A 27,585-nucleotide genomic window follows, 5' to 3' on the forward strand; every position below is an offset into this window, starting at 1 on the left:
ATTTTACCATTTTATGTTTGGTCATAAAACATAAACATTCCTACATGAATGTTGTTATAGGTTATAGGTTTATATGTCTGATGTGTCTCACCTCTGACCTTGACTAGAAGCCCCCATTTCCCAGACTGCACTGTATGAGCTCTCTCCCCACCGATGGGCAACCCAACAAATACCAGCAGCACAAAAAGAATCACCAGTAGATGGCAGCTGAGAGCGACTTATCAAGCTGCAGCGTCCCCTGAACTTCCTTACTGTGACTTTAAGTTATTGAAGTTATTCTCAGAGCATAAAGAGCCTCATGTAGGACCCACTGAAGCTATGAAACACAGTGAAACAGGCCATTCAGGTTGTATATGCGAGCCTGGCAGCAGTGTAAAAATCAAAAAGCACATCCCCCTTATGCTGATATGCACAATTTTCAAGTAACATTTTCCAAATGTAGATATGATGCCAGCTTGTATTTAATGGCCATTAAAAAAAAAAAAAAAAAAAAAAAAAAAAGCTTCCTATAAATTACCACAACATGCAGGCACTGATACCTTCCATAACTTAAACACCCTTTAATATCTGGGGACGTGCCAATGCCCTTTTCTCAATAACAACAAAATCATAAGTTGATCTAATGAAGAAAAGTGCCTTTTAAAATATCCTCCAACAATTTTGTCACTTCACAAGTTAGTGTTTTAATAATGTGATCATTCACTACGGATGATTACAATCTTTCATTAGTGAGATTTCCAAACATGCCTCAACTTGCTTCAGATTTTCCTTGTGACACTTTTGAAATATGGTGATCCATAGGCTCACAGTACCTTCTTGCACCCTTCTCACGGATGCGTGACAACATCTCCTGGGATACTTTGCCCACGCTGTCTGTTACCTCACCATGGCCAGGAGGCACAGACGCTGGAATTTCTCTCTCATTCAACGGGAAGTGTGTGTCTCATGTTTGTGCTGGGAAAGACACAATTCTCAACAGTTTATATGCTGAAATAAATATTAATATAATATTAATAACTTTGATGTGCGTAAAAACAACAAAGATATCTACCTTTTAATTTTGTTTTTAAATCACAGGTATGTGTTAGGTTAAATGAGCCAACAGCGTTTACTCAGTCTCGATCTGTAAATGATTTAATCCAGAACTGTCTAGAAATGACAGCGCAGGGTGGACGAGCATTTCCTGTCTCCAGTATGACCCGGTGCAGAGCTTCGTGTGGCCGGTGCAGCACAGCAGGGCTGCAGTGGCCTGGCTCCTCCAGAGGTCGTTTTCTGGAGTCCTGCCACAGAAGGTTGTCATCTCTGACCCTCGCATTCCAACCTCAACCTCTGCTCCCGCTTAGAATGACTTACACTCCCAGAGTGAGACAGGCAACCTCAATTCATATTAAAAAAAAAAACCCTCAAGGAATTCCTTTCAGGGAGATAGCAGCAGGCCATCTTAAGGGTTTCACATATTTTTCATGGTTGCTTTGAACTCTGGATTTATGGCAGTCTCACATGTCTCTTGTCTTGTGGTTCTGGTAAAGAAAAATGTCATTTAGGCTGTGGTATACTGATATGCATTGATTTGATAATTGAACGCTGGGTGCGGCATACGAGTCATTTCAATGACGACACAATCATCCACCTCAAGCACCATTTTTCTCTTTCTGTTCTGTTCTCAATCCTTCCTTTGTTCCTCTCTCCTGAGGAGGAAATTCTATTACCCAGCCGGCTGCTCGGGATATTAATATGTTACAGAGAAACATCAGAAAATCAGTTTCAAGGGGGGAAAAAAATCAGAAATACCTCTGTAATGCACTCTATCAGCGTTACTTGCCATGCTCTGGTGAGAGTAAATAACTCTTAAGACGAGAAAAGTGCAAACATGATGAGACAGATTTATGACTCTGTTCCCTTTCATGTGGTGATCTTCTCTATTTGATCTCTCTCTCTCTGTCTCTTTCTCTTTTTCTGTCTTCCAAATACGGACTGCACCTTCCTTCACTCTCCCCTATGTGACTCATAAATCATAATTGCCTCCACAGAGCTCCACCATGCATTAGCGTCAGCCACGATGCTCTCATAGGCTGAAAGGCAGATACGTGCATTTATGCCACATCTCACAGAGAAGTGTTTCCGTCATTGATATATGCATTTCCCTGCATTGTGAGATTACAGTGCATTAGGTCTTCAGTAACCCATACATCCTGAAGTGTTGAGAACCAGAAGACGAAGAGGAACACACTCTTTCATTTCAGTATAAAGCATTGTTTCATTCAGACTTGTAATTACTCAAAACAGATGTTCAACGTACACAATAAAGTGAGCAGACAGATGATTTTCTGTTAGGAAATGAGTCTCCCAAACCAATTCTTACCCAATACCCTGATGCTTATGAGAGGACATCAGTGGTGCAGAGAGGCCTCATAAATTTCAGCAGAAGTGATCTCTGGGGAGATGCGGTGTCCTTTTCCAGCATCATCCAGTTTACTGCAGAGAAGACCTATGAAAGGGTCAGATGTGGGTTTTTTGCCCTTTGTCCATTATAGAGCACTGGTGTATGTGGTATATTGAATGATCTGTGCCCCCACTATCCACTATTAGTAGGACGAGTGGATTGTTTGTATGTACAATGTATCAACTGATGTGATCATCTATTCCCCAGGCAGCCAGCTCCATTGTCCTTTGCGATGCATCCGTGGGGAAAAAGGATACTAAGCTTGCTGTTGTAAGGGGGCCCTGTTCTGAATACACGTCGCACTGGAGCCTGGTTGGAGCTCAGCAGTAAATCTTGAGCCAATGAAGAGTCCATCCATGTTTCCTCTGTGACTAGCAAAATAAACAATCTGCTGTAGGTCTGCAGAAACGCGAGATCAGACAGAGGGCAGAGCTGAGGACTCTGGCATGCCGGGGGAGGAGGGGGAGAGGAGGAATGCAGGGGGAAACACATAGATCAGATTTCAGGAGCCCAGAGAGAGGTGGCACAGAATGCAGAGAAACCTTGATGACAAGAGACCACGAAGCTATTAATGAAAAGGGTAAAAAAAATCACACATTTCCTTCATAACAATGCTTGCGTTGGTATTGTGTTTACTTTTCATCTGAATTGGTGAAACAATTGACCTCACTATGAAGGGGTGCAATTTGTTTTCGTGTTTTTTTTTTCCTGGAACATGTGAAAGCAAGTGTGTTTGTGTGCGTGCATGTGTGTTTGTGTGCGTGCGTGTGTGTGTGTGTGTGTGTGACATCAGAGCAGACCCTTGAGCCACTTTGATTTCCATCAAACGCTAAAGCTGCACACAATATTGTTTTGGTTGAGACTCTGGCCTCAGGGGCTTCCTGCTATTTGCAGAGTGGGGTGGGGATGAGTATGTTGCAAAATTGTGAGTAGTAGTTCTGAGAATTCCACACAATTACTCATTCATACTACATCTTCAAGGGGATTTTTATGATCGTTAGCTCTCCTTGACTCTTAGTGACTCTTAGTGGGGTTTTTTCTTTAATATGCCAAATTCCCAGGCGGATCAAAAACATGCAGCGGATCTATGGAGCATTACTAAGTGTGAAATCACAATCATGTTCACTTGCACCTCCACAGTGACCTGAATAATGTGTTGCTCTTAACAGTTTTAGGCTATACAGAAATACTGCATGCTTATAGATTTCCTGATTGACAGTGAGGGGAAGTTCTCTCCCTGTTCCTGTTACATAAGTGCTAAACCACAAACCTCTCATTGAGCAAGATGTAGTTAACATTATAAAGAAGGTAAGGAACATCAGCTGAACTAATTCTAACATAGATGAATATCTCTTTAAAAGTGTTTATCCACCATATGTCCTGTTACTTCGAGTTTTTACTGAATCACATACACATGCTTTTAAAAGTATTATTGAAAACATAAAACTTACACTTTTGGTCAAAGGTAGTTCTATTGTAGCTCATTTGACTGCAAATGCATATGCAAATACTCGTTTTATTTGACCGATGTCCACAGTCCAATACGCCTAAAGTGAGCCAACAATATATTACTGTGTGTCCTCAAACACGTGAATTGATTTTTAATTTGTCAGTATAAGATAAGGCAGTTTGGACGTCCAAAATCAATAATCATGTGGAAAGGGAGGGGCAGCAGTGTATGTTTCTCACAGAGGGTGAGGTTAAGCGGAATGCTTTTAGTTCTCTCTTTGTGGGAAATATTGCCATCAACAAATATTCCCTCACTATAACCGATACCTGCATACCAAGTCACAGTGTGTTGGATTGCACACGCTGTACATTCTCATGGGATTGGGTGGACTTGATGAGACATGTTGGATTACCGCAACTGGCTGACTCTATATAGATCTCGTCTCTAAAAGCTGTGCAAACACAGCACGCAAAAAGCTGGATTCATGCTGTTGCAGCTGTGATATAGATACTGTATTTGCTTCTCAGAACATGTCCTGACTAAACACTGAGCACAGGTTGGCATCTGCTGATTTTGCAAATGCTTTCAGTTATTTTCAGAACTGAGGATATCATAGTAAACGACTGTAAGACAATAGTCTTATTGATTAGGGTGAAACAGTACAAAAAGTCAGTGGGGATGAAACAGAACTGAAGATGTGAGACGGTATGTGAGTTCAAGACAAAAGTCCCTAACTGACCCGCAGGCGTCTCAGCTCACATAAAGAGCCCTCTAGTGCTCTTCATTTCTCAAGCTCATGAAAATTTGATCAGCAGGAGACTTGCGGCTCCGGACTATTTGTACCAGCAACAGGAAACACAGAGCACTGAGAACACACTATCAGTTATCCTACACTGAAAGAAGTGGAAATCCTACTTCTTGGTGCATTAGGGTATCCTTAAACACACTTCCTGAGGGGTTCTTCGTGAATGGACCATAGAACGGGGTCCTTCATTCATGCCTTCTCTCATAATTATAGGGGATGGTGGGATTCATCTGATTCAACACTTCACCAGTTGACCAAACAAAGAATTAGTGTCTAAAAAGTGAAAGTGCAGGATAAGAAACCAGACTGGGTTTTGGGGGGATTTCTGATGCTTTAATATAAAAGTTGCCTCAAAGGCACAGAATGCTGCTCATAGTGACTGATGTGCAACATAATACTATGCCCAAGTCGCCTACTGTGATCCCCATGAATTTTATCCCACAGTGGGCTTTCTAAACATGTAATTATCTTAATAATGAGTTTGACCTTAAAATTTCCAGGCATAACAGTTTTAAATGCTGTTTCTGGAGGATGAACTGTGCTGATGTCATTCAGCTATTCCAGAGATAAGAACTCCAAGCAAAGAAGTGGTCATTTGGTGATATTTTGGTGATGGTTAATGGCAGGCTGCCTCACCAAAGTAAACTTTAAATCATTGTTAAGGTGAATGCATTAACTGTCACTGTGAGAATGTGGACAATGGCATTATGCTGAGGCTGAACAGCACCATACAATGTTTACAATAAAGTTTGGAGAGTTGCCGGGCAGCAGAATGTACACAATGAAACAGCCCAGTGGCGCTGCTCTTTATGTCAGTGTCAGGCTGAAAGAACTGCCTTTGTACACATATGACTCTCATTCTCGGGACATTTGACATGAGCAAAATGAGGGCCAAGCTGCACAATAACACCTTTCCTGCTGCTGTCAAGTATTTCCTCTCATATATTAGAAGGTAATCAGAAAAGCTTCAAATATGTCTATAAAAATGTCAGTGAGAAGAATAAAAACCACCTTACCATGCACAAACCCCTGTATGTGAGGACAATTTTAAAAGCTAGCAAGGAAAAAGGAAACTCCATTATGTGCTATCATGTAGGCCTACAATATGTCAACATTTGTATTTGCAGCTCCATCTTTATGATGTTTTTTCACTTATAAAGTGGTTATAAGGACAAGCGATGTCACAATCGATCAATAAAACTGAATTGTCATTCATTGTCAAAGCTTTAGCATGTTGTTTCAGAAAGAAATAACTTATTCACAAGATGTAATAATGAACATTTTACATCAGACGGTTGCAGTGATTTTCAATTTCCTGTTTCCTGATGTTTAAATTGCTTTGCCGCAAGGTTTGTGCATTAACTTGACACCATGAAAGCTCCAAAATAGATTTTTGTGCCCATCATCATCCAACAGCTGAAATAAATGGTGCATAATCACATACTTAACGGTATTTACATATATAACTTGTAAGCCATCTATCTAATGTTTCATAATCCTCATAACTGGCAGGATTTACTCACCTAAACAAAATAATAAATATTAGACTTATACTAGACTGCAATGGACTCGCAAGCACTTGCCAGTGTGATGATATCAAAGTTAATCCTTTGCAGTAAATCAAACACAGAGTATGTACCACGTGGTGAGGGATTTCAAAAGACCCTGCTATGAAAGACCAAACTTTTCAAACATCTACCTATAATGTATTTCTTTATTAAAAAAAGATCATCCTCAATTGTTCATTATTACGTGGAACCAGTAAAGTGACTCATTCATTTTTGGTTAACTGAGCAGGGCTGTCATGAACACCACCCCCACATTGAGCACCTCAATTAAAGACCAAAGTTGTGAATGTGGCCTTTTTTTTCTGTCTGACACACACACTCACAGGCACCCCCGGCTCTCTTTTGTGGCTAACCTACTGTCGAGAGTCAGGGGAAATGAATCTGCTGCTGCCAAGGAGGGGTTACACGCCCCAAACCAACCCTTCCATCCAGGCAGGAAGGCACAGAGCTGTTACTAAAAGCTTCCTGGAGCTGCTAAAACCCTGCGCTGCGCTGATTGTGGTCGGTGGCACTTCTCGGGAATCTAACAGAGAGAGGAAACACTCCTCTCACTGCCTTCCACAGAATGAGCTGTGAGACTGTAATTGCTGTTATGATCTGCGAGGACAAAACAGAGAGCAATTCTTTCTTCATACACCTCAGAGTTATTTTCTGGTAGAGACTGTTTACATTAGTTCAGGGAAGAGTGAGAACAGGTAGCGCAATGTCCTAAAATAACCCCACTCTCTTATTTCCCTTGGAAATACCCAGTGTGTGTGTGTGTGTTAGTGCTAGCCTGTGTATCTGTGGGTTTGTGTGTTAGTGATCTTGTAATCTTTTCATCTATGCATGTTTGTGCCTGTTTGAGTGATTATGCATGTGCAATTAAACCTGCATCTATAATGAAAGGAGATCTCCTTCAGACAGACTCGAAGCTCTCTGCATATCTGGTCCTCTATTGGCAAAGACTGTGTTTTCATATCAAAACAACCTGCATGAGGTGACTTCATGGTATATTATATATACTTACTGTAGGCATTACATTTAAATGATAACTCTTCCAGGTCTGGTTTTTGATATGGAAAGCAGTGTTTAATTATAGATAAACACTCAAAATGATTCTGCCTGTAATAATAACATCAATTTCCAATATTATTGAGTACATGTGTAGGTTTAAGTGTTATTATAATGCTACACAAACGCTGGGATCAGAGATAACCTTTCCTTTCACTATTTCATAAAAGGTGGTGGTTCTAGCCCCCCAACCCCCCAGTATCCTGAGCAGAGTGCTGAATCAGACCTCTCTCCCTTTCCTCTTATGGATCCTCTAATGCTGACCCATTGACTCCTGTTGGCCTGGTGAACTTTCCTACATGCTCTACTGGTGACCTTTGCTTTCATTTAGGAGCAGCATAACACGTATCACACCTATGTGTATACATTACGCCAGTGCCCTCGACAAATGGGCACTGACACACTTGGACCGTATCTGTCTTATTTATTGCAGCTGACAGCGGTGACACACAACAACTGCGGAGAAAATTCAGGAAGACCAGACTGTTTAAAGAGACTAAAGGCAGAACAAGGCAGTGGTTATAGCATGATGCTCGTACCTTACTGAAGGTCGCCATTAAGTCACATTTTCTGCCACCACTGTTGGTTTTCCAATCAGCAGGTGACAGTGGTGGGTAGATTGCCTTTGATTTATAGCCCACCCTGCCCCTCTTACAAGGTCCAATAAAGACCCCCCCCCACACACACACACACACACACACACACACTCTTACATACACCACCACACCCACCTCACTCCTACTACACACAATCCACAACAGAAGCTACCTCTTTCAAAAACATTTCACTCTAAGGCAAAACGTAATCCTTAAAGGATCAGTTCATTTAAATAACTGAAGGCATAATTTCCCATTGTCCTCCTGTGGTTTCATGCAGATGGTTTCAGTATTATTTTCAGAGGTTCTGCAGTATCCACTACTGATGTCTCTGTCTCAGTTCTAGAATTGCCTAGAACTGTTGTTGGTAAATGCTAGAAAAAAAACTATATATATATATATATATATATATATATATATATATATATATATATAGGCCTGTAATAAACCACTAACTGTTTTATTGGGGTGGCAGCAGTTGCATGGTAGGCTGCCTTAAATAAAAACAAAAAAACATAATATCAGGAGTGTCTGCATGAGTGTATACTATTCATTTAATAGAGAAACGTGTTGTTTTGGAATTTGGGTGGACTGATCCTTCAATTGTGAACCAAATATTAAGAGGAATGACAGCACGATGTTTTATCGCTGTTTTGTGTGACCTCAGCCCTCAGCTATAGTCAGTTTTTTATTATTTTTTATGTTGAATCTCCTTTTAAATGAACAGGAAATGGATGCGTTTGAACAACAGCGCTTCTAGAATAATCACACCGATTGATCACGGTCATTTATTTTGGGGCTGACATTGAGATTGAGATTGAGATTGCTTGATTTTACTTACTTGTTATTTCTTCTGATTATATTCTCCGTGTCTTGTGCCAGTTACACGCAATAACACACCGAAACTTGTCAGAATATTGCATCCAGGACCAGCCGCACGGTGGAATGTTTGGTATGCATCATTTAATATATGAACAACAACCAAGGTGGAAGCAGTATTTTTATATTCTGTGCCCAGATAACAAGGACAGCATATATAATCGTAAATACTGTAACGTATTTGTTCATATGAGAAACATGTGTTTTTAAATCTTTATTAGAGGTAAAACATGCAGATTATCGTGTATTTTGACAACATTGCTCAGATACACCCCCACACCAAAGCGTAAAATGGTTTCTCCCACCGTAGCAGCGTCTGTCCTGCGCAGCGCTGACTGCAAATCAATGAAGCCAGTCAAACAAACGGGGCTGGGCAATCGAAGTTGGGACAATTTACGGAGGTTTCTGTTGCCGGATAGTCGACGTCAATAAGGATATGTACACAGCTAATATGTATAGAATCCTATTTTTGTGTCCTTTAGCGGAGTAAGGAGGATATCCATGTCTAATAATTTCCTACTTAAACGAGGAGTTTGATGTATTTCGCGAGAAAATCGTAGCTTAACTGAAAAAAACTACCCTCCCTATTCGAAGTGAGGATGATTTTTGCTAATACTGGAAACCCACTAAGGACTCCGTACCGCAAACAGGTAACTATGCTAATATTTCTCAGCGACCAGCCTTGAGACATATTGTTCACAAAGCTGACTTCGTGGAAGTCGCAAACAAGGGTCATTATGACAGCAGCGCAGTTTAAATAAAGTTACGCACAGCCTAACAGAGAAAACTTACTTTGGTTGACTTGTACCATTTGAAATGGCAGTGTTGTGTTCCTGGAGGATTCACACAGGCCACTCGCTGTATGCATAATGAGAATACCTGCTGCTGGGCTGTGGTCCAGGTCCGATACCGCTGGAGAGATACAGGCCAATGACTTTACTTGATGTAATGGCTACACTGGCCACATAGCAAAACAGTAGGTCCTTCTCCTAGTAGCATCTTTTTTTTATTAGATTTTTTGGATTCTAAAGCGGTAGTGCGCATGAGCTGGTAGCTGAACACTTTAAAGAAAGTTTGCAATTCTCCCTGTACTATACTTGCTTTTTTTGGACCAGTAAACAGTTTGGTTTCCTTCTATTTTAGCAAACCTCACTCTCAGTGATGTAAGCTATAAATATTTGGAGTATACTCTCCCCAAAATGTAGTTCATACAGCCTATTAACTTGCCATTTCAGGTTTCTCTGTATTGTACAGGCTTACACAGTACGGATGACTAATTGTCCACTGATGCATTCACTTTGTCCCAGTTACATATAGATTTTTTTTTTTTAAAAAACTCCCTTTAGCCAAAGATTTAAATAAGCATATTTACTCTGTCGTGCTCATGCTGTTATCCTGTGGCTAGAGCTCCATGGGCGAGGCCTGTTACTGGAAGCCCTGTGTATTTCCAGCTCGGATATGACAGGCTCTGCCGGTCTGGAGCTGGCTGATAAGATGCCGTCCTCTCCCCATCACAGTCTCTCACGGTCCTGCATCTGAGTAGATGCGTGAAAACAAAAATCCCTTTCAGTGCCTCATAAAAGGGAAGTTGCACTCACCTGAAGCCCAGACTCTGAAAAGGCAGTTTGGGGCTTTGTGGCAGGCATTCGCTTCATAGACTGGCTTGTCTTGTCCTTTGTTACATATGTTATAAACTATTACTGGAATGTATATAATGCATGTGTCATTTGTTAAGCAACAATCATTGTTTGGTGTGTTATTTCACCTATTCATAGCTCACAGGTGCATTTCATACTGTAATGAAAGTGACTGCGAAAACTTAAAGTTAAATACACATCCAACATGAATCCTTTTTAGATCTAAAAGCTTTTATCTCTACCCCCATTGTTTTCCCAGTGGTTGGTTGTGTTTGTTTTTCTCATCTCCAGACCTACAGTTTAGGTTATTACTGTTTTTGTTCTAGTCGCTAACATTATGACGATATTGATATAAGATGTACATCTACCTGAAGTTCGTGCCTGAAACCACCCAAGCGAAGTAAACAGAGATTAGTCTGAGCTTTACGTTTTTTTCAGGGTGTTTTTCAATATTAAGCATTTACTGTTTTTTCTGAATAATTCTTTTGAAATGCTGATAAATAAGATGTAACTTCCACCTTGTGAAGTTAAGGAGGTGCAGTACCTCAAGACTTCACTAGTATGATGACACTGTATCTGCCACTATTTGGCACACCGTGGAAGTTTTTCACATTTGGTGTCAAATTGAGTTTTATTCAACATTATTTAAGAAGTAAGTTGTACTGAATAGAACATTTGGTAGTTAATGTTAAGCAAGCAGTAACCTCCAGGGCTAAAAAATGGAGCCACATAGAATTGCAGTTCCTCAAATGGCCACTTGAGGCTGGCTCCAAAAGCGAGTCAATCCCCATAGACCCCCATATTAAGATGTCCAATTAAAACGGAAATAAACATGTTTACAGCCGGGTACAAAAAACAATTTTGGTCTCTAGAGCTAAGTTCCCTGGTCATGACAACTGTATGGGGGTGAATCTTTCTAGAACTCACTTGTTTAAATTAAATTAAGGCTTTAAAGTTATGCATGATTATGGACATGGCTGCTTTGAGTGACAGTTAGCTGCTAGGTTTCAGCAACAAGGCTTCATTCAGCCCACCTTAGCTTCACCCACGCTCTACCTCTTTGCCCTTTTCTGAATTAGCCAGGAGTTTGGCAGAGTCAAACACTGCCAAGATGCAGATGGCCAGAGCCACTATCGTTGAGCTTCATAATGGCTCCTTAGAAACCTATGGGTGAAGTCATAGAGTCTCATCTCTGTTTTTATACGGTCTATGGTGTTTTTTAGGTTTTTGGCCTGGCTGTAGTCTAATTTGTGATCTATGTTTCCTGATAATGACTAATACATTCTGAAAAATTAAGGCCAGTCATGAGAGCAAATGTGACATATTCCACTTCGGTTATAGGTCAGTCTGTTGATGCATGTATCCCTTGCAAAGGATTTCTTGATTAACATTATTGCTGTTGTCTTTGTGGCCACTGCTAAACAGTGAGACCATAATCTTCGGTTTCATTAAATCCCCACACGTAATCCCTCACCTTTACTTTGTGGAACAATTTTGTTCACACCCTACACAGAAAGCATATTCACAATTTTAACTTTGTGACACAGACCTTGCTAAATAAAACAGTTAACTGGTTGATGGAGAAGCAAATGAGGACCAATGCCAGCAATAAATTGGAATACAGTAGGTCACTCTTGTGTGAGGCGTTTGACCAGTCGGTCACAAGAGAAGATCCTCTAGGCAGAAGTCCAGACTTGGTTGTTCAATCCTGTCTCCACTTCATGCTTCGGATTCCATCAGCTTCCTCTTAGCTTGTGATTCCTCAGTTAGGGGGTAGGGGGGATAATCAGTGTCAGATAGTAAAGAAGAAGACAAATCCCTGAAGGGGACAGCTCTCTCAGACTAGGACATCTGTATCTTGCAAACATAAAGCACAAAGTTGCTCAATAACTGAAGGATTTTTGCTTTTTTCTCCCTTGCCCTTGAAAGGACAGGCCCTCTGCCACTGTAGGCCATACTTAGACTTAGAAAAGAAACCAAAACTGAATAGCCTTTGAAAATTGCAGTGCCATTGTGTTTTTCATATCTCAGGGCAAAAAAAAAATCTTGGCAATTGTTTTCTCTTGACTAATAGGGAAAAGACACATGTTCACTCAAACCGTTCTGAATATATAAATAAAGCTACTCATTAATGAGAGTGCTATGGTTAAGAAGTCTGGCGCTACACCAGACATGATTGTTGATGTTGATCTGCGAATAGCTTATTCGACACCTAGAGGATGTGTGGCATCAGTGTGACACTGATGTCAGAGCTACAAGCCCCTGTGGACCCTGATTGTGCTGACTGCGAAGGTGTGGTGGATATAGTTCTGCAGATAGAGATCACCGCTATGTGAAACATTAATCCTAACTCTAGACTTAAATCCACATGACAGTAATGATGGAGGGTCCAGACAGTATCTTTTTCCCCCTTGATTGTGTGCCTGTATGTGCAGACTTTTGTTGGACTGAATTTTCATGCAGACATGTCATGCAAATTTGTCAGTCATCATATTGCAATACAGCTGACTAAAACATTAATATTAGTATTGATATTTTGTGAGGAAATCAAAGACATTCTGAAGCAAAACTATTCATTTATTCAGTCATGTTTATCTCTTTTGAATCTCCCTAATTTTTTTCTGGAAAGTGCAGACATTTTGCAGCAAGTTGTTGTTTTGTCCTGACTTGGACAAGGATTAGGCTTACTAAAATTGTTAAATCAACAGTGGACAGAATGCTAATGCACATGCAGAGCTCTCCCCTCAGCTCTACCTTTACTTCTTTCAGGATCTTTTAATTGATTTGGTTTTGGTTTTACAACTTGCAGCTGTACTGGTTTGGTTTACTCTCACTGCTCTCATCAGCATCACTTCCTGATGCAGCAGCCAGTTGTTTTCAGCTCGGCAGACAGACACAGTTAGCACCTAGCTAGTATACAAAGTTGAGCTTTTTGCAGCCAAAGCACTGAAAATATTCTTTTGGAGTTGATAGAGAGCAAAACAGAGCTAAAAGAGAGTGGATACATGGTAGTGTTTACAGCCATGAGCCATGGTTATACCTTGATGTGGCCAAATTTGGCACAGTATTGTTAAATAAATTTGATTTAATTACAACCCGGTATGGCTGAGCTTGAATTCAACCTAGTTTTTCTGTGTTCTGCCCATTCCAGCCACTTGTTGCCCCATCGTCACACCCCATGGCTCCACCCAGCCCGAGCACTAACAGCAGCACCAACAACAGCAGCAGCAGTAGCACTGCAGGCTGGGACCAGCTCAGCAAAACTAACCTCTACATCCGAGGCCTGTCCCCTTCAACCACAGACCATGACCTGGTCAAGCTCTGCCAGCCGTGAGTACCACACTTCCTCTCATCATGATCATCTGTAATTGATCAGCCATTGATTTTTGGCTCGTTTTTTGAGTGTAGTTTGAATTTGGAGTGGCAGGCACTTTTTGACATAATATTTTTAATTTCTTGCTATTGAAAGGTCAGAAAGTGGATGGAAGTTTGTCTCCGTTGTGATTTATTGTTATAGTACATTTTCTTCCTTTCCAATAAACTGTCTTTGAATGACAAATTGAGCCCTACAGGTCTGTTTAAACATCTTCCAAGAGAGGATTTAAGATTTAATCAGCTTTTTATAATGAACAGAATAGTTTTGAACCATGCAGAGAGAGTGGTGAGACTCAGACGGCATGGATTCATACTGTATGTATATTTTTGGGATTATAACAAATGGGGTATTTAAGGCTTTATTTGAATATAACATGAAAAATGCTCTTGAACACCAGACAAGGACAGAAGGCAGATGAAGACAGGTGCAGAAATGTCATATATCATGTGTGTGGATAGAGGAGAGATACTGTGTCAGCACTGGGCACATCCACAGCTTTCTTTGTGTGCTTTATATTTGCCAAGCAGAGAGACCACCCTGGTGCCTCGTAGATTTAATTAGATTTTTTGAGGCCCCAAACACAAAGCTACCAATGCTATTTAGAAATATATCATATATTGAAATTAGCCTCAGCCGTGACATGCAGCTTTTGTATTGAAGATTTAGATTGATATAAAACTTTGAGGGTGTTTTTACTTTTAAATCAGGATTGATCCATACAGGGGGGACATTTTTGTGAGTTATCGAGATCACGAGGACACCATTGCAAACTAAATGCAAAAGTTTTCTGTTGTCTTAATGTACAGAAGTAATTAATGCTACAGTGTGACCTGAAGTGCAGTTTGTTGCTGTATTTGTAAATCTATGGTCAAACTTTGTTTTTACCTGTGCATTCAAAATGTCTCTCAGAATCACACTGAATAACCCTAAAGCTAAGGGTGTACATGGACACATTGTGCAGAGCAACTATGTGTGCAGGTTCAAGTAAATGTACAACATTTTGATGATAGTGTAAGAGCAAAAAACACGCTGTAGCTGCACATGATTTGAGATTAGAGTTCAGATGAAGGAAAGGTCATAAGGTCATGCTCTTTCACCCAGTTTAGCATTTAGCCTAATCCCTTGCTAAAATATCCTCCTGGCTGACTGCACGGCACACTGCGGCTTGTATCACTGTCACTGTAGATTATATAGATCAATTTTAACAGGATACCTATGGACTGAGTGTGTCCACTGTAGTGGAAAATAGGCATTGAAAGAAATTAATTTGTAAAGGAGCCTACTTACAATACATTGCTCTAAATTTGTGAGATTTTCTTCTGCATGTCATTTAGTATGGAAACTATAGATTTGTTTATACATCTCTGTTATCTTCATGTGACAGTTAACTAAATGTCTATAAAAACAATATATTTTTTAATAATCAACACCAAAAATATGTACAGTAAAAACAGGTAAAATGAGCTTTTTAGACTTTTTACTGTTTCACCTCAATACTGTCAGTTTTTTAACAGCCCCCGCATCAAAGTGCTTTTTAAGAAATGACACTGTAGTAATGTGGGACTCTCAGATGTTACCATCAGCACTTTCCTTTCTGCTTGCATACCGAGACTGTTCTGTTGAAACCATGGCAACAACATGAACCAGACCTGACTTTTGAATGTCACAATCTCTGTGTTTGGTGAGGCACTGGTTTGCACATACGCACAAGCATCTGTGAATGAGGAAGAGTTGTCATCTGTGACAGCATTGTGCCATTAAAAAGGTATACAGTTTACCAGTGTTCGGAAATATAAAATTAAATCGGTAATTATATGTTAACACTCGCTCCCCATATAAAAAAAGTATTTAATAATCCCAACAATCCAAGTGCCTGCCTTCTCCTAAAAGGGACTTTATACAGTGACTGAAGTTCAGTGTGGCTAAAGAGAAGGGGACTATTTAGCTATGTACTCACGAGGTAGGGGTTTTCAGCACCCCATGGAAACCACTTCCTGTTTCTCATATTTTTAGGGTGATGTCATAGATTGTTGCTCAACCCTCCCGCTCTGTGTGTTTTATAACTGGCTCCGTCTGGTACATAATCCAGCTAACAATGCCTCGCCTTTCTGTTCCTCTCCCAGGTATGGCAAAATTGTATCAACAAAGGCCATCCTGGACAAGACTACAAACAAATGTAAAGGTGTGTGAAGTTGTTTTTCTCTTTCCAACACCACCCTCTTTTATCTCATGAACTGCCCTGCTGGATTATCAACAGCTCACTGTAAGAGAGAATATCACTATCATTTTCTCCACAGGTGGTAGACTTCCAGTGTGTGAATTTCAACAAAACAGTCAGTCATTCAGCAGCTATGCAGTTCTCTCAGATGAAATGGGCAAGTCAGGAAACAGGCAGCCAGGCTGCTTAAAGCTGGATCCCAGCTCATGTTATTTTAAGCTTCAGCTCTTGTCTGTCGGTGTGTCACTGCTGTGGGTGGTTCCTGGGAAGAAGTGGTTGACTCCTCCTCTTCCTGCTGAGTGACAGTATTGGTTTTGGTCCAGTTCTAGTGGACTGCCTGTCCAACTAAAGAGGGACTTAGCGATTCTCTCCAGTGCTGATGGGATTAAGAGAATGCTTTGTCACTCTCCTCTGGATTATACAGATGCCAGTTAATCGAAGGCTCCCTGTGAAAGGGGACACCGTTAAAGACCTTGTAAAGGTCTGGCTGAATTTTAAATAGAAGCCAGAGGTGGCTTTAGCAATAACCTTGAGAAACTTTCACAAAATACTTAAAAGCCATTGTTTTTCGTACTCGTTTCAGAACGATGGGGAACATATCTATAATAATAAGGTTTCACAATAAACTTTTAGTACCAATGTGACCCATTTCTCAGCTGAAAGAGCCCTGACATATTCACCATAATTTGGCTTGAATAGGTTAAATATAGCAGCTGCAGTAGAAGATAGGACCATAGGTTCACCCTGTTTGTACCCCCGAGGACAAAGAGCTGACCTGAACGTCGTACTGGTATCTGCATCCTCAGCGTTTTTCTACCTCTGCTTACGCACACGCGCGCACACACACACACACACACACACAAACACACTTAAATACAGAAAGATAGACCTATAAAATGCAGAAGTGTATACATGCATAGTGTAAAATCACATAGTAGCACACTGTATGTAAAGCTTTGTTATAGTGATATGGTAGAACTACTAATGAGCACACAAAGCAAAGGTCAGTCCACATAACATGGAGGCTCAGCCGCTATGTGTGCTGGCTACATAGTATTGTTCTAACTGCGCTGCTCGTCTCCTCAGGATATGGCTTTGTGGACTTTGACAGTCCCGCTGCAGCTCAGAAGGCTGTGGCTGCCCTGAAGACCACTGGTGTCCAAGCTCAGATGGCAAAGGTGAGGATTCATTACAGTGTAATCCTGATACCACACCCACACCAGTCACCCAGTAACACTGTTTCTCCTCCATCTGGCTGGCCAGGCAACTTAAACCTAATCTTTGGGGTATTAAAAAGCAGGTCTGGAATCCTTGACTGTAGGGTGCATGCTCCCTAACCCTTGTTCTGTAGAGTGCTCAGTAACTCTGAGATCAGAATGAATCATGAAGGAAGCTTGTGTTGAAAGCAGTGTGTATTTATTTATGCATGTATGAGACTTTTAATTTTAGGCATTTGCACAATTTAGCACCAGATTTACTAATACTTGCATCCATTTTCAGGAGTAAATGTGACACATTTGCACCAGGTTGTTGCACTCTGCAAGTTGCAATTGTGCATGTGTTTGCAAAGTGCAGCTCGGTCTTAAATTGAGGTCTGCACAAATAATAAGTGAAGATATGTTAACACAGGCTGATTATGTATTCTCCTGGATTCACTACAGTCACACAATTTGCAAAAATGATTAATTAACACATTATCAGGTTATTGTGTAACAGCAAACAAAAGGTGAATAGGCTGTTGTGGTTTGAGTTCATTAATCATGAATTTGATCTCAAGGTTTAATGAACTGTGAAGTCACAGTGTTGGTTACTTCTTTCTATTTACAAGGCAGTCACAGTGAGCATTACACTGCATTTAGCTGTGGTATTCTAGTGAGACATTTGCTGTATCAACAGCATCTCCACCCTCCATCTGCTGCGCTCTGAGCCGGTGCTCCGTCTTTTTCTCTATTTCTTATTTGTCTTATTCTCTTGCCTCATCTCTTTCCTTTTTATTTTCCATAGAGTCTGTTTGACTCGATTTAAAAATGAAAAGTATCATTTATACAGTGTTTATACAGGTCATATTTGTGCTGCACCATTTTCTCAGCAAATCTGTACCTCAGTGATTAGATGTGTTCATATATATGGTTTATAATGTATATGTGTGTGTTGCATACATATACATCACCGATGGTTCCCAAAGGCATTCTGTCAGCCGACAGCTCCCAGCCAGGCGTCAGGAGGGTTTCAGATGTGACTGGCACCAATAGTTAGACCAGAGGGTGTAGCGACTGGTGTTGCTGACAGCTGGTTGACGTATTTTACAGAAGGCAAGACACTATAGGGTATAGGGTAAAAGTTTTAACAAATAGATATACCCATGAAACTTTCCCAGGTAATTACTTACTTTAAGACACTTATTTTTTGTATTAAAAGTTTTCTAAAATGTAATGTTTAAATTTACAAATAAGGCAGTATCTGATTAAATATGCACTAATGTGCATACAATTCCACAACAGAAATCTGAACATTGGATAAAGCCAGGTCCAAAATTCTTGTCTCATTTAGTTCACATATTAGAGTCAAAGGTTTTTACAGAGGGAATTTTGGATATTTCTTTATCACTGCAGAAACTGTCAACATACAAAATCCATTTTACCAAGTTTTTAAGAATAAAAGTGCCATATCAATCAGGCTATGAGTGATACTGTAAAATAAACACCTAAATGTGTATTTTGGATATTTTTTTCCACAAGTCTGAAATAGAAGCAAATAGCCCAGAATCTCAAAGTCGACAAGTGCATGAAAAAACAGCATTTTAGCCTGTAGTGCCTTGCCTTAACCTCTCAAAAATGAACACGCAGCAAATGAGGCTTCATACTGCAAATATGCACATACAAACACATTACAAAACATTGCAGACAAATTCCTCCTCTTCATTGGACAAGCGGAAGTTATTATATTAGATTGTCAAGTTAAAGAAAATATTCCACTTTAAAGGTGTTATATGGATAGACAGGCTTTTTAAGGTTTCGATACGCTACAGATCTATCTCTATTTCATTACAATATAATATAGGCGATTTTCAGTTGAAGGGCTTTAAATTAGGACTGTATTACCTAAGGCATCTACTCTCACTAACATTAGAAAAGGAAGTAAATAATTGTGTGTTGTTATGGTAACAGGAGCCGGTTTGGGGAAATTAGTTCCCATAGAGCACTGAGCAAGAACCCTTGGCCTCATTTCCCTGTCTGGGGATCTGTGGAGCTTCTTGACATGCCTCCATGCACCCATTTTACTTTTTTAATTAAAATAGAGCAGCTTCGAGGGGCATGCCAAAGTTTAATCTTTGTATTGTGGAAGGTAAATGCCATTATAAAGTGTGAGCCTTTCACTTCAGCTTTATTCTCACTATTGCTGAAGCTTGTTTGGGCTTAATGGACTCTCTGACAAAGGTCCCTTTTCCTGTTTTTTTTTTCTTTTTTTTATCTGCCCAGACACCCTTCAATGGGACTTCTCTCATTATTATTTCAGTGGATTGTGGTGGGAAGTAGCCAGATAAGAGTTTCCCTTCTTTTTACTTCACGTTAATTCAATGAGTGTCTTGTGATACTTGATTATGTGCCTTTCTTTCTCTGTATACATACAAGGGATTCACCTAACACACGTATAAGATAATTTAATATAGGCAAAATTGTCATCATTGTTTAGTTGTGTAGATGAAATATACGGAGGAACAGCGTTGTTTTTATATTGTTTCTCGTGACCAGAAAGTTGCAGTACAAGCCCTGGATCAGCGGGCTAAATGTGGGTGAGGGAAATGAAAGAGCAGCACATGCCTGTCCCTTATTACCACCGCTGTAGTCACTTAACAACCCAACTGCTCCAATGGAGCTGCACAGATAAGACTGAGGCTGTACTGGGCAACCAGGTGTGAAAGTTGTTGTTCCTAAAAAATGCATAAATACTAACCTAACATACCCTGGTTAAGTAAAAGTTAAGAGTATACACATATTGTGTGTGTGTGTGTATGTATGTGTGTGTGTATACGTATACATATACGTGCATACACACACACACACACACACACACACACACATATATATATATCTTAGTTGCATTTTCCATTCACATACCTACATCAGAATTTCAGTCTTTTAGTCAAATGGCCAAGTGACAGCATATTTGCAGTAGATCACATAACTTTTACAGCATTTTATACTCCCTGTCTCTGTAGCAAGGCAAAGAGTAACACCCCTCCATCAGCCGCACCTCCCTTCTTCAGCATGTGTTAGTCACAGTTAATGACTGACTGATGGGTGGTGACCCATTCAAAACACAAACACTAGTCTCAACTCACTGCCATATTTCTGTCCCTGCATTTCTCTGAGCTTTTCCACATTTCTCCGGGTAATGAGTCGCAATCACCTCATCTTCAAACCCTTTTATATATATATATATTGTATATATATATGAAATGTGTGTGTGTAATAATAAGTGATTAAGATGTGACAATAAAGACCATGGTTCTGATGAAGTGGTGTATAACGTATAATAAGAAATCAGCATCCTGTTATTACTGGGAATGATTTTGGTGGCATACACAGTATAATGGCTCGCTCGCCTCTGCCACCAAAGACTGTGTTCACCTTCCCTGGGTTTTGTTGCAGCGCAGGCTGTGGCTCATTTATTGTCCTCTAATTCTGAAATGTTGATTTTTCTGTCAGTGCATTACTTTTAGTAATCCAGCCTGTCCCTGTAGCTGACTCTGAACAGCACAGCGCTGATGAATATTAATGGTGAGAGGCCGCTCCTCTGGGACTCGTAGCCGTGTCTTATGTTTCTGCTGATGCTATTAAAATACGGCAAGAAATCAGCTGATGTGAGCCTTAAGCCAGCGTGGGCTGCATGCAAATCTCTATTCATCACTGCTCATAGTGACCCTTTACTACCTAAAACCCCCAACAGAGACAGACAGGAAGAAGCAGAGATAAGCAGACACATGATAACCCCATAACTGAGGTTCATAGTAGAAGTCTATTAAATGTTTAGCCATTTCCAGGGATAAATCATATGGAACTATAAGGAAACCTCTGTTTCCTTCCCCCTTTCCTCCTTATAGTTTACATGCTAGTAAAGGAATGTTTTTGTGTTTTCCTGTAGTGTAATTACGTTACCTCTGGCTTCCTCTTTCCCTTTTTTTCACCATACAGCAACAAGAACAGGACCCGACAAACTTGTACATCTCCAACCTGCCTTTGTCCATGGATGAGCAGGAACTGGAGAACATGTTAAAACACTTCGGCCAGGTCATATCCACGCGCATCTTGAGGGACTCCAGTGGAGGCAGCAGAGGAGTGGGCTTTGCAAGGTGAGATCCTTGTGTAATTTATTGCCAGTGGTCCTGGAACAATGATAAGAAAACAGTTTTTCACTGGTGCTACAATAAGCATTTTAACATTAATAAATCTAAAATATACCGAATATGTATAAATATAAAATATGAGTAAACTAAATAAATGGTATCCAGCTGAGATGATGTTTCATAGTCAAAAGAAACCCATGAACAGCAGACAATAGGAAGAGGACCAGTAGCATGGAAGTGATGTCAGGACACGGGGGAAAGGAGACAAGTGGCAATATCCCATTTACAACAATATGTAACAAACTGTAGGGAATGTGGTGTTTATGTTGAGATACAGTAGCATAAACAGTACTAAACAATTGAGATCCAGGCTATTAATGATACCAGCTAGCAATGATAAAGTGATGTTTCAAAATATTACATATAACAACTTTGAAATTGTCGAAAATGGGTTTTGCTGATTCCTCACCATAAAGGACCTCGTGCAGCTCAAAGCAGAAAGTGGTAAAACCTAAAAACACATAGCTATGTTGTTGATTACAAGGCAGAGGGAGAAACAGTTCATGTGTGGACAAATAGAAACACCTTTAAAAAATACTTTCATAATGACTGGGCCACTTAATTATAGTGGCAATGCTGGCTTCCGCCTGTCGTACTTGCACAACCTGACGTCTACTGAAATACCTGCCAGGCAAGGTCAGGGTCATGTTTGACAAAACAAAAATACTATAATGCATCATAGGAATGATTGTGTGTGTGTGTGCGTATGCATGAATAGGTCTGAGTGGTGCAAACACAACATGTGTACACATGGTGCCTGCAGTCTTTTACATTGAACTACCCCTTCCACCCACCCAGAAAGGAAGCAGGTCTTGGAAAGTACCTTCTCACCCTTTTTACTGCAGTTACCACAGTAAAAAGTAGTTATGCTCTGTGTGTCTTTTATAAATTCAGGATGGAGTCAACTGAAAAATGTGATGCAGTCATCTCTCACTTCAATGGAAAGTTTATTAAGACACCTGCAGGTGTTCCAGGTAAGATATACATATAATTATCTTACATTTGTAGGCACATGCTGCCAAAACTCAATGTAAAATGATCTAATTTAACCACCATGCCTTTAATAGAATATGTGAAAGATAATTACAGGGTTTGCCTTGTATTGACTAGAATGCATGCAATGTCCATCAGGAGTCAGCGAGTCTGCTGGTAAAGAGCTCATACACGCTCAGGCCTAAGTGGCAGAGCGCAGACAAAGAAAACGAGAGAGAGAGAGCTGCTCTGTGTGGCTTCCACTCCCTCTTTAAGCTTTTTAATTGGATTATTAGACTGAAATAGTCTCCTCTGGCCTTGCCTCCTTTAGGGAAGGGAGGGGATTACAGCCCCACAGCTGCTAAATTAGATGTCTGTGTTCCCAGGCTGGCCAGTAAATGCACTCCCAAGCTTCAGGGAGTGAATGACTGTATAGCAAGCAATGACAGACAACACTGTGTGCGTGTGTGACAGTGTTTGTTTAAGACAAACCTTTTCTTTTATTCTCTCGCCACTTCTCTCTCTTTAGCACCACCTGAACCCTTGCTGTGCAAGTTTGCCGATGGCGGACAAAAAAAGAGACAAAGTCAGAATAAATTTGCCCAGAATGGTCGGGGTTGGGGAAGGGACGGTGACTCCAGACTGGTAAGTGGTGCCCAGGATGGATGGAAACCAATTATCCATGACCAGTTAGGAATAATAAACCACACATTTCAGCTGCACTTAAAGTGTTACAAATAGACAGCCGTAAGCAGAGGCTCTTTAGAGTAACTTCTTTGTTGTCTTGTCTTGCTGAAGAGTCATTTAACAGAATACATTACATGATATCTATCACTCTTTTTATTGAGCTGTAATGCTGCTTATGGTCTCTGCTGTTTATCATAAAGTCTTGTGTCAAGAGCGCCTTCCTTCAGCTTTGTAAACAATAGAGTTTCTGTATGATGATGTTGTCTTGGTGTGACGTGCTTCGGCTGAGTTGCCAAACCTGTGCCTTGTTTTGCTCCCAGGCTGGAATGACACTCACATATGACCCCAGTGCAGCTGCTATGCAAAACGGGTAAGATACAACACCAGATTAGACTGCAGTGCTGCTCAGTATATATTTATCTGTAGTTAACTTACTTTATTTTATTAAAATATACTTTATTCTGCGTCCACAGATTTTTCCCACCAGCATACAGTATCTCAAACAGGATGATTGCCCAAACGTCCATGTCTCCATACATGTCTCCAGTTTCAACATACCAGGTTTTAATCTTTCTCTTCAGTGATGAGCATGTAGCGTTGATATTGTGATTAAACAAAGAAACGTTTCATTCAGCAGTTTTACACAAAGTAGCTGAGCATTTCTGTTTTTACATCAGCATTTATAATCAGGAACTTGTCCTTTGGGGTTTTGGAGGTTAAATGTGTGACAAGGGGCAACAGTGGCCATTCATGCTTGTTGCTGTGCAAACCACAGTAGCATGTGATCTCTGGAAATAGCAGCTGTTCAGTGTCACTGTGTTTACAGAGTGTGTTTGTGCGATGTTTTAGGTGCAGAACCCGTCCTGGGTGCCTCATCAGCCCTACATCATGCAGCACCCAGTAAGAACAAACTCTTTCCATCACCACAACTCCCTCTGGCTCCCTTTTCTCTTTTTTCCCCCTCTGTGGATATAACAGAATTGAAACATTTTTCTGTAAACAGACACACACAATATGGGAGAGTAGTAGTTACACATAAGGTGCCACTGATCCTTGAGGATTTACAGTCCTAAAGTGTTTGTATAGGAATGTAGAAACGACTGCTTTGGAGAGGCTATGTAAGGCTGTGTTTTTGATGACAGATGCCGAATATTTTACAACAGATGGGTTTGAATTGAGAGCGAAGAGTCCTTTCTTGCTTTGAAAACGAGCCAGCAAAGATGAGAAAACACTGCTAGATGCGTCAGGCCAGCCAAGATGCTTATAGACAACTTGCTCAACAAGTGACTATTCACCTTCTGCTGTGGGCATTAGATGTGAAGTCTAAGGTTACTCAGTTTCTCTGAAATCCAATCCTACAAAACTCATGATACAGTTACCTCCCAGATATTCTGCATTCTGCCTTTTGTGACAGTCTCCATTCAATATGTTTTTTGAGGAATATTTTCCTTTAGTGTGTAAATGCAAAAGCTGCATACATTCCTCTCCTCTGCTCTCGCTTTCCTTCCAGGGTACAGTGATATCGCCCTCTATGGACCCATCTATGTCACTACAGCCTACTTCTATGATGGCCCCGCTGACACAGCAGATGAGTCACCTCTCTCTGGGCAGTGCAGGAACGGTGAGAGAACTCTGCATGCAATCAGAAATGAGTTCTCACATCCTTATTTGAGACTTAGGTGTTAAAAGGCGCTTCATTAATCTGTAAGGTGTATAGATATTGAGCATGCTCTATATATGACTATTTCTCTCTCCTTTTTTGTGCAGTTCATGGCTGCCAACACAGCTATGCAAGGAGCATATATCCCACAGTATGCACACATGCAGACATCAGCCGTTCCTGTAGAGGTATGTGCATTAACATCAGTGCAGCGTCATGTGTGTGGAACATCTTCATTTCCGAGAGCAGGTCATTACTAGCAAGATGGCAGTGGCGAAGACTTATTTTACACTCTCTTCCAGGAAAATGGTGCCCAGTCACAGGTGGACTCATCCGGCAATCATTCCCCATATTCCTACCAACAAAGCAAGTAGTGCGGAGGTAACATTCAACAGCTGAAACAATCCTGTCTGTGAAAGCAATGGATGCTAAGGATATTTTCACTGTTTTGCACAGGTTCTGCAAATGTTAAAGTGAGACTATTTTTGGTATCATTTTCAGAGAGAATATCTGAGTTCAACAAGTGATTCAAAAATATATTTAAAAGAAAGTTTTGAAAAAGTTTTATTTTCATACTAGAAAACGTTTATTTTTTACCAAGGATTGCCGCAGGATACAAGAAAGAATCATGTGACTGGTTGTTCAAAGTGCATGATAATAAATATGTCTTTTGTTAATATTTCCAGATTTCTTTTTTTTTTTTTTTTGTTGGAAGGTTTTTTTCAGCCAGATATTTTGCAAATGATGTTTTTGTGCTTGCTGTGTGAGTGTTGCCATGGTGAAGTGTTCAGTGTTGTTTTCTTGTAAAGTGATTTCTCTTAGTACTTTAGATTGATCTTGCTGTCTGATTAAAATTTGCCTTCACAGTTTTGATACAGTAGTTGTACATACCACCACAGAGAGCGGCAATAAGCGGACAGTGCTGGGCGCTATTGCCTCGGAAATGAGCAATGTAGTTTCATGAAATCTATGTGTTATTGCTTTTCCCTTCCCAAAACTGATAGAAAAGTAGAAGTAGAAGAATATTTATTTAGTAAGAAGACCATACATGTTTCTGGATGTTGGAATGTGTTAGAAATTCTGCTGAAAGATCACCTTTTGAATCTTGCCTTTTTGATTACTTGGTATTGTAGAATAGCTGAAATTGAACTTGGCGGGGTGGGGGAACGAGAAGTCGATCGTGTTTTTTTGTCTTGATGGGTGATGTTAATTGTTATTTTGATGGGGTGTGTCTTTTTCACTTTTATTTGAAAAAAAAAACTAACAGGAAAACATAGACTTATGATTGTGCAAAAAAAAACTCATCAAAGCCTTGTAATAGAACTTAGTTCAGTGAGTTGGGGGGTAAAACAAGATGATTACGTGTATTTTATTGCACCTCGCTCTTTGATAGGAAACAAACAAACCTGGCACTTTCAGTTGTAGTTTACTTCACCAAAGATTGTGAGCTAGTACACAGAGGAAATAGCATCATTCGTCTCTTGAACCTGGACAGAAGTGACTCTGCAAACTAGATTGCAGTTTGGACAGTGTGCCTTCTTTGTATACGTACATTCAGCTGTCATTAGTAGATGTAAGTACAGAATGGACACACACGCACACACACACACGCAAGGATGAAGGAAGGCCTGGATCCAACAAGTGCCACAGATGAATTTCATACTTAAAGAAAAATGCAACATTTTAGTTAAGATTCAGTCAAAAAGCAAAAAAGTAAACAATGAAAGGACAGCGCTTGGCTCTGACGATAAAGCACGAAAGAAAATAACCTAAGTATTTTTTTGATCATAGTGGATTAAAGCAGGCTTTTTGATCATGTGTCCTCTAATAAGCCTGTGATTCGACCTGGTGGTCAGTCAGACCAGTTATCTACCTCAGAGTTTTTTTTCTCCTCTGTACTAGGTCGGGTTAGCAGGTCCAGCCCGCCCTTCCAGACCAAATGCCACGCTCAGGAGCTGGCCGCATACAGCTGTTTCCTTATAGGTTGTTTTAAATACCTTTTCATTTTCCTCAAACCTTTTTTTTTTCTTCTTTTTTTAATGATGCATTATTGTAATCATGAGGGTGGTGGAGCGACAACCTGTTTCTACTCATGTTCACACAGTCGGTGTCATAGTTTGAAAAGAGCTGCTGCTTTTATGGCAATAGATTCCAGAGGCTGATCTAAGAAGTCAAAGACCAACAATGACAACAAAGCGTTGTGTTCACTGGATCTGCGCTCCTTGGAACAAACATGTCTGTTGCTTTGTCTTGGGTCTGGACAAACTCGCAGCAGCATTTCCTCTGTAGTTAGCTCGGGTGTGCAACAAACGTAAAGGGCCGCCATGATTATACTTGAGATTTCCATGTAATGCTAGAGACTGAGAAGTAATACTGTCTTGTGGAGGTTTATGCTGCTAGTGGTGTCTGAACCAAGTGCCATAGTATCTGGGTCAAGAGTTGCAGAGGTGCATCATATAAAAATTGTTCATATAAGTAACCACCATGTTGAACAGTCATTAAGTTATATGAAAAAGTTCTAATTTATGAAGAGTTTTGTACAGACAGCTTGAGGAAATAAGAGATTTTCATAGAGCTAAATGAAAGTGTGTTGTTTTTATTTTTTTTACACGTGCCACACAATTGCCAGTGGTAGCTTGTATGTACAGTTTAAGGAATCTTTCCTCTGTATTTTTGTTTTGTAGTGTTTGTTAAAGCCAAAGACTTTTTTTTCAGTAGATTGTTGCCTAAGGTTTATTCTTTTCATTTCTTTGACATTTTTGAATAAAAATTTTCAACTTTTAATCTGTTGTAAGTCTGCTTTTTATTGGCGAGGAGAGCTAAGTGTTCTTCCT

General features: G+C 40.3%; 1 protein-coding gene across 1 annotated transcript; it reads left to right on the forward strand.

The window, feature by feature from the left end:
* Positions 1 to 9,149: 9,149 nt before the first annotated feature.
* LOC121615839 (RNA-binding motif, single-stranded-interacting protein 1) lies at positions 9,150 to 27,535 on the forward strand. The gene is made up of 13 exons (XM_041950301.1): positions 9,150 to 9,444; positions 13,583 to 13,761; positions 15,931 to 15,989; positions 17,112 to 17,203; positions 21,221 to 21,378; positions 22,327 to 22,406; positions 22,934 to 23,049; positions 23,412 to 23,461; positions 23,565 to 23,652; positions 23,941 to 23,991; positions 24,602 to 24,712; positions 24,859 to 24,939; positions 25,054 to 27,535. Exons 1-13 carry the CDS (start codon positions 9,394 to 9,396, stop codon positions 25,123 to 25,125), a joined length of 1,188 nt encoding a protein of 395 aa, XP_041806235.1. The 5' UTR covers positions 9,150 to 9,393; the 3' UTR covers positions 25,126 to 27,535.
* Positions 27,536 to 27,585: the final 50 nt, after the last annotated feature.

Source organism: Chelmon rostratus, chromosome 13, assembly GCF_017976325.1.
Source record: "Chelmon rostratus isolate fCheRos1 chromosome 13, fCheRos1.pri, whole genome shotgun sequence".
Taxonomy (NCBI): Eukaryota; Metazoa; Chordata; class Actinopteri; order Chaetodontiformes; family Chaetodontidae; genus Chelmon; species Chelmon rostratus.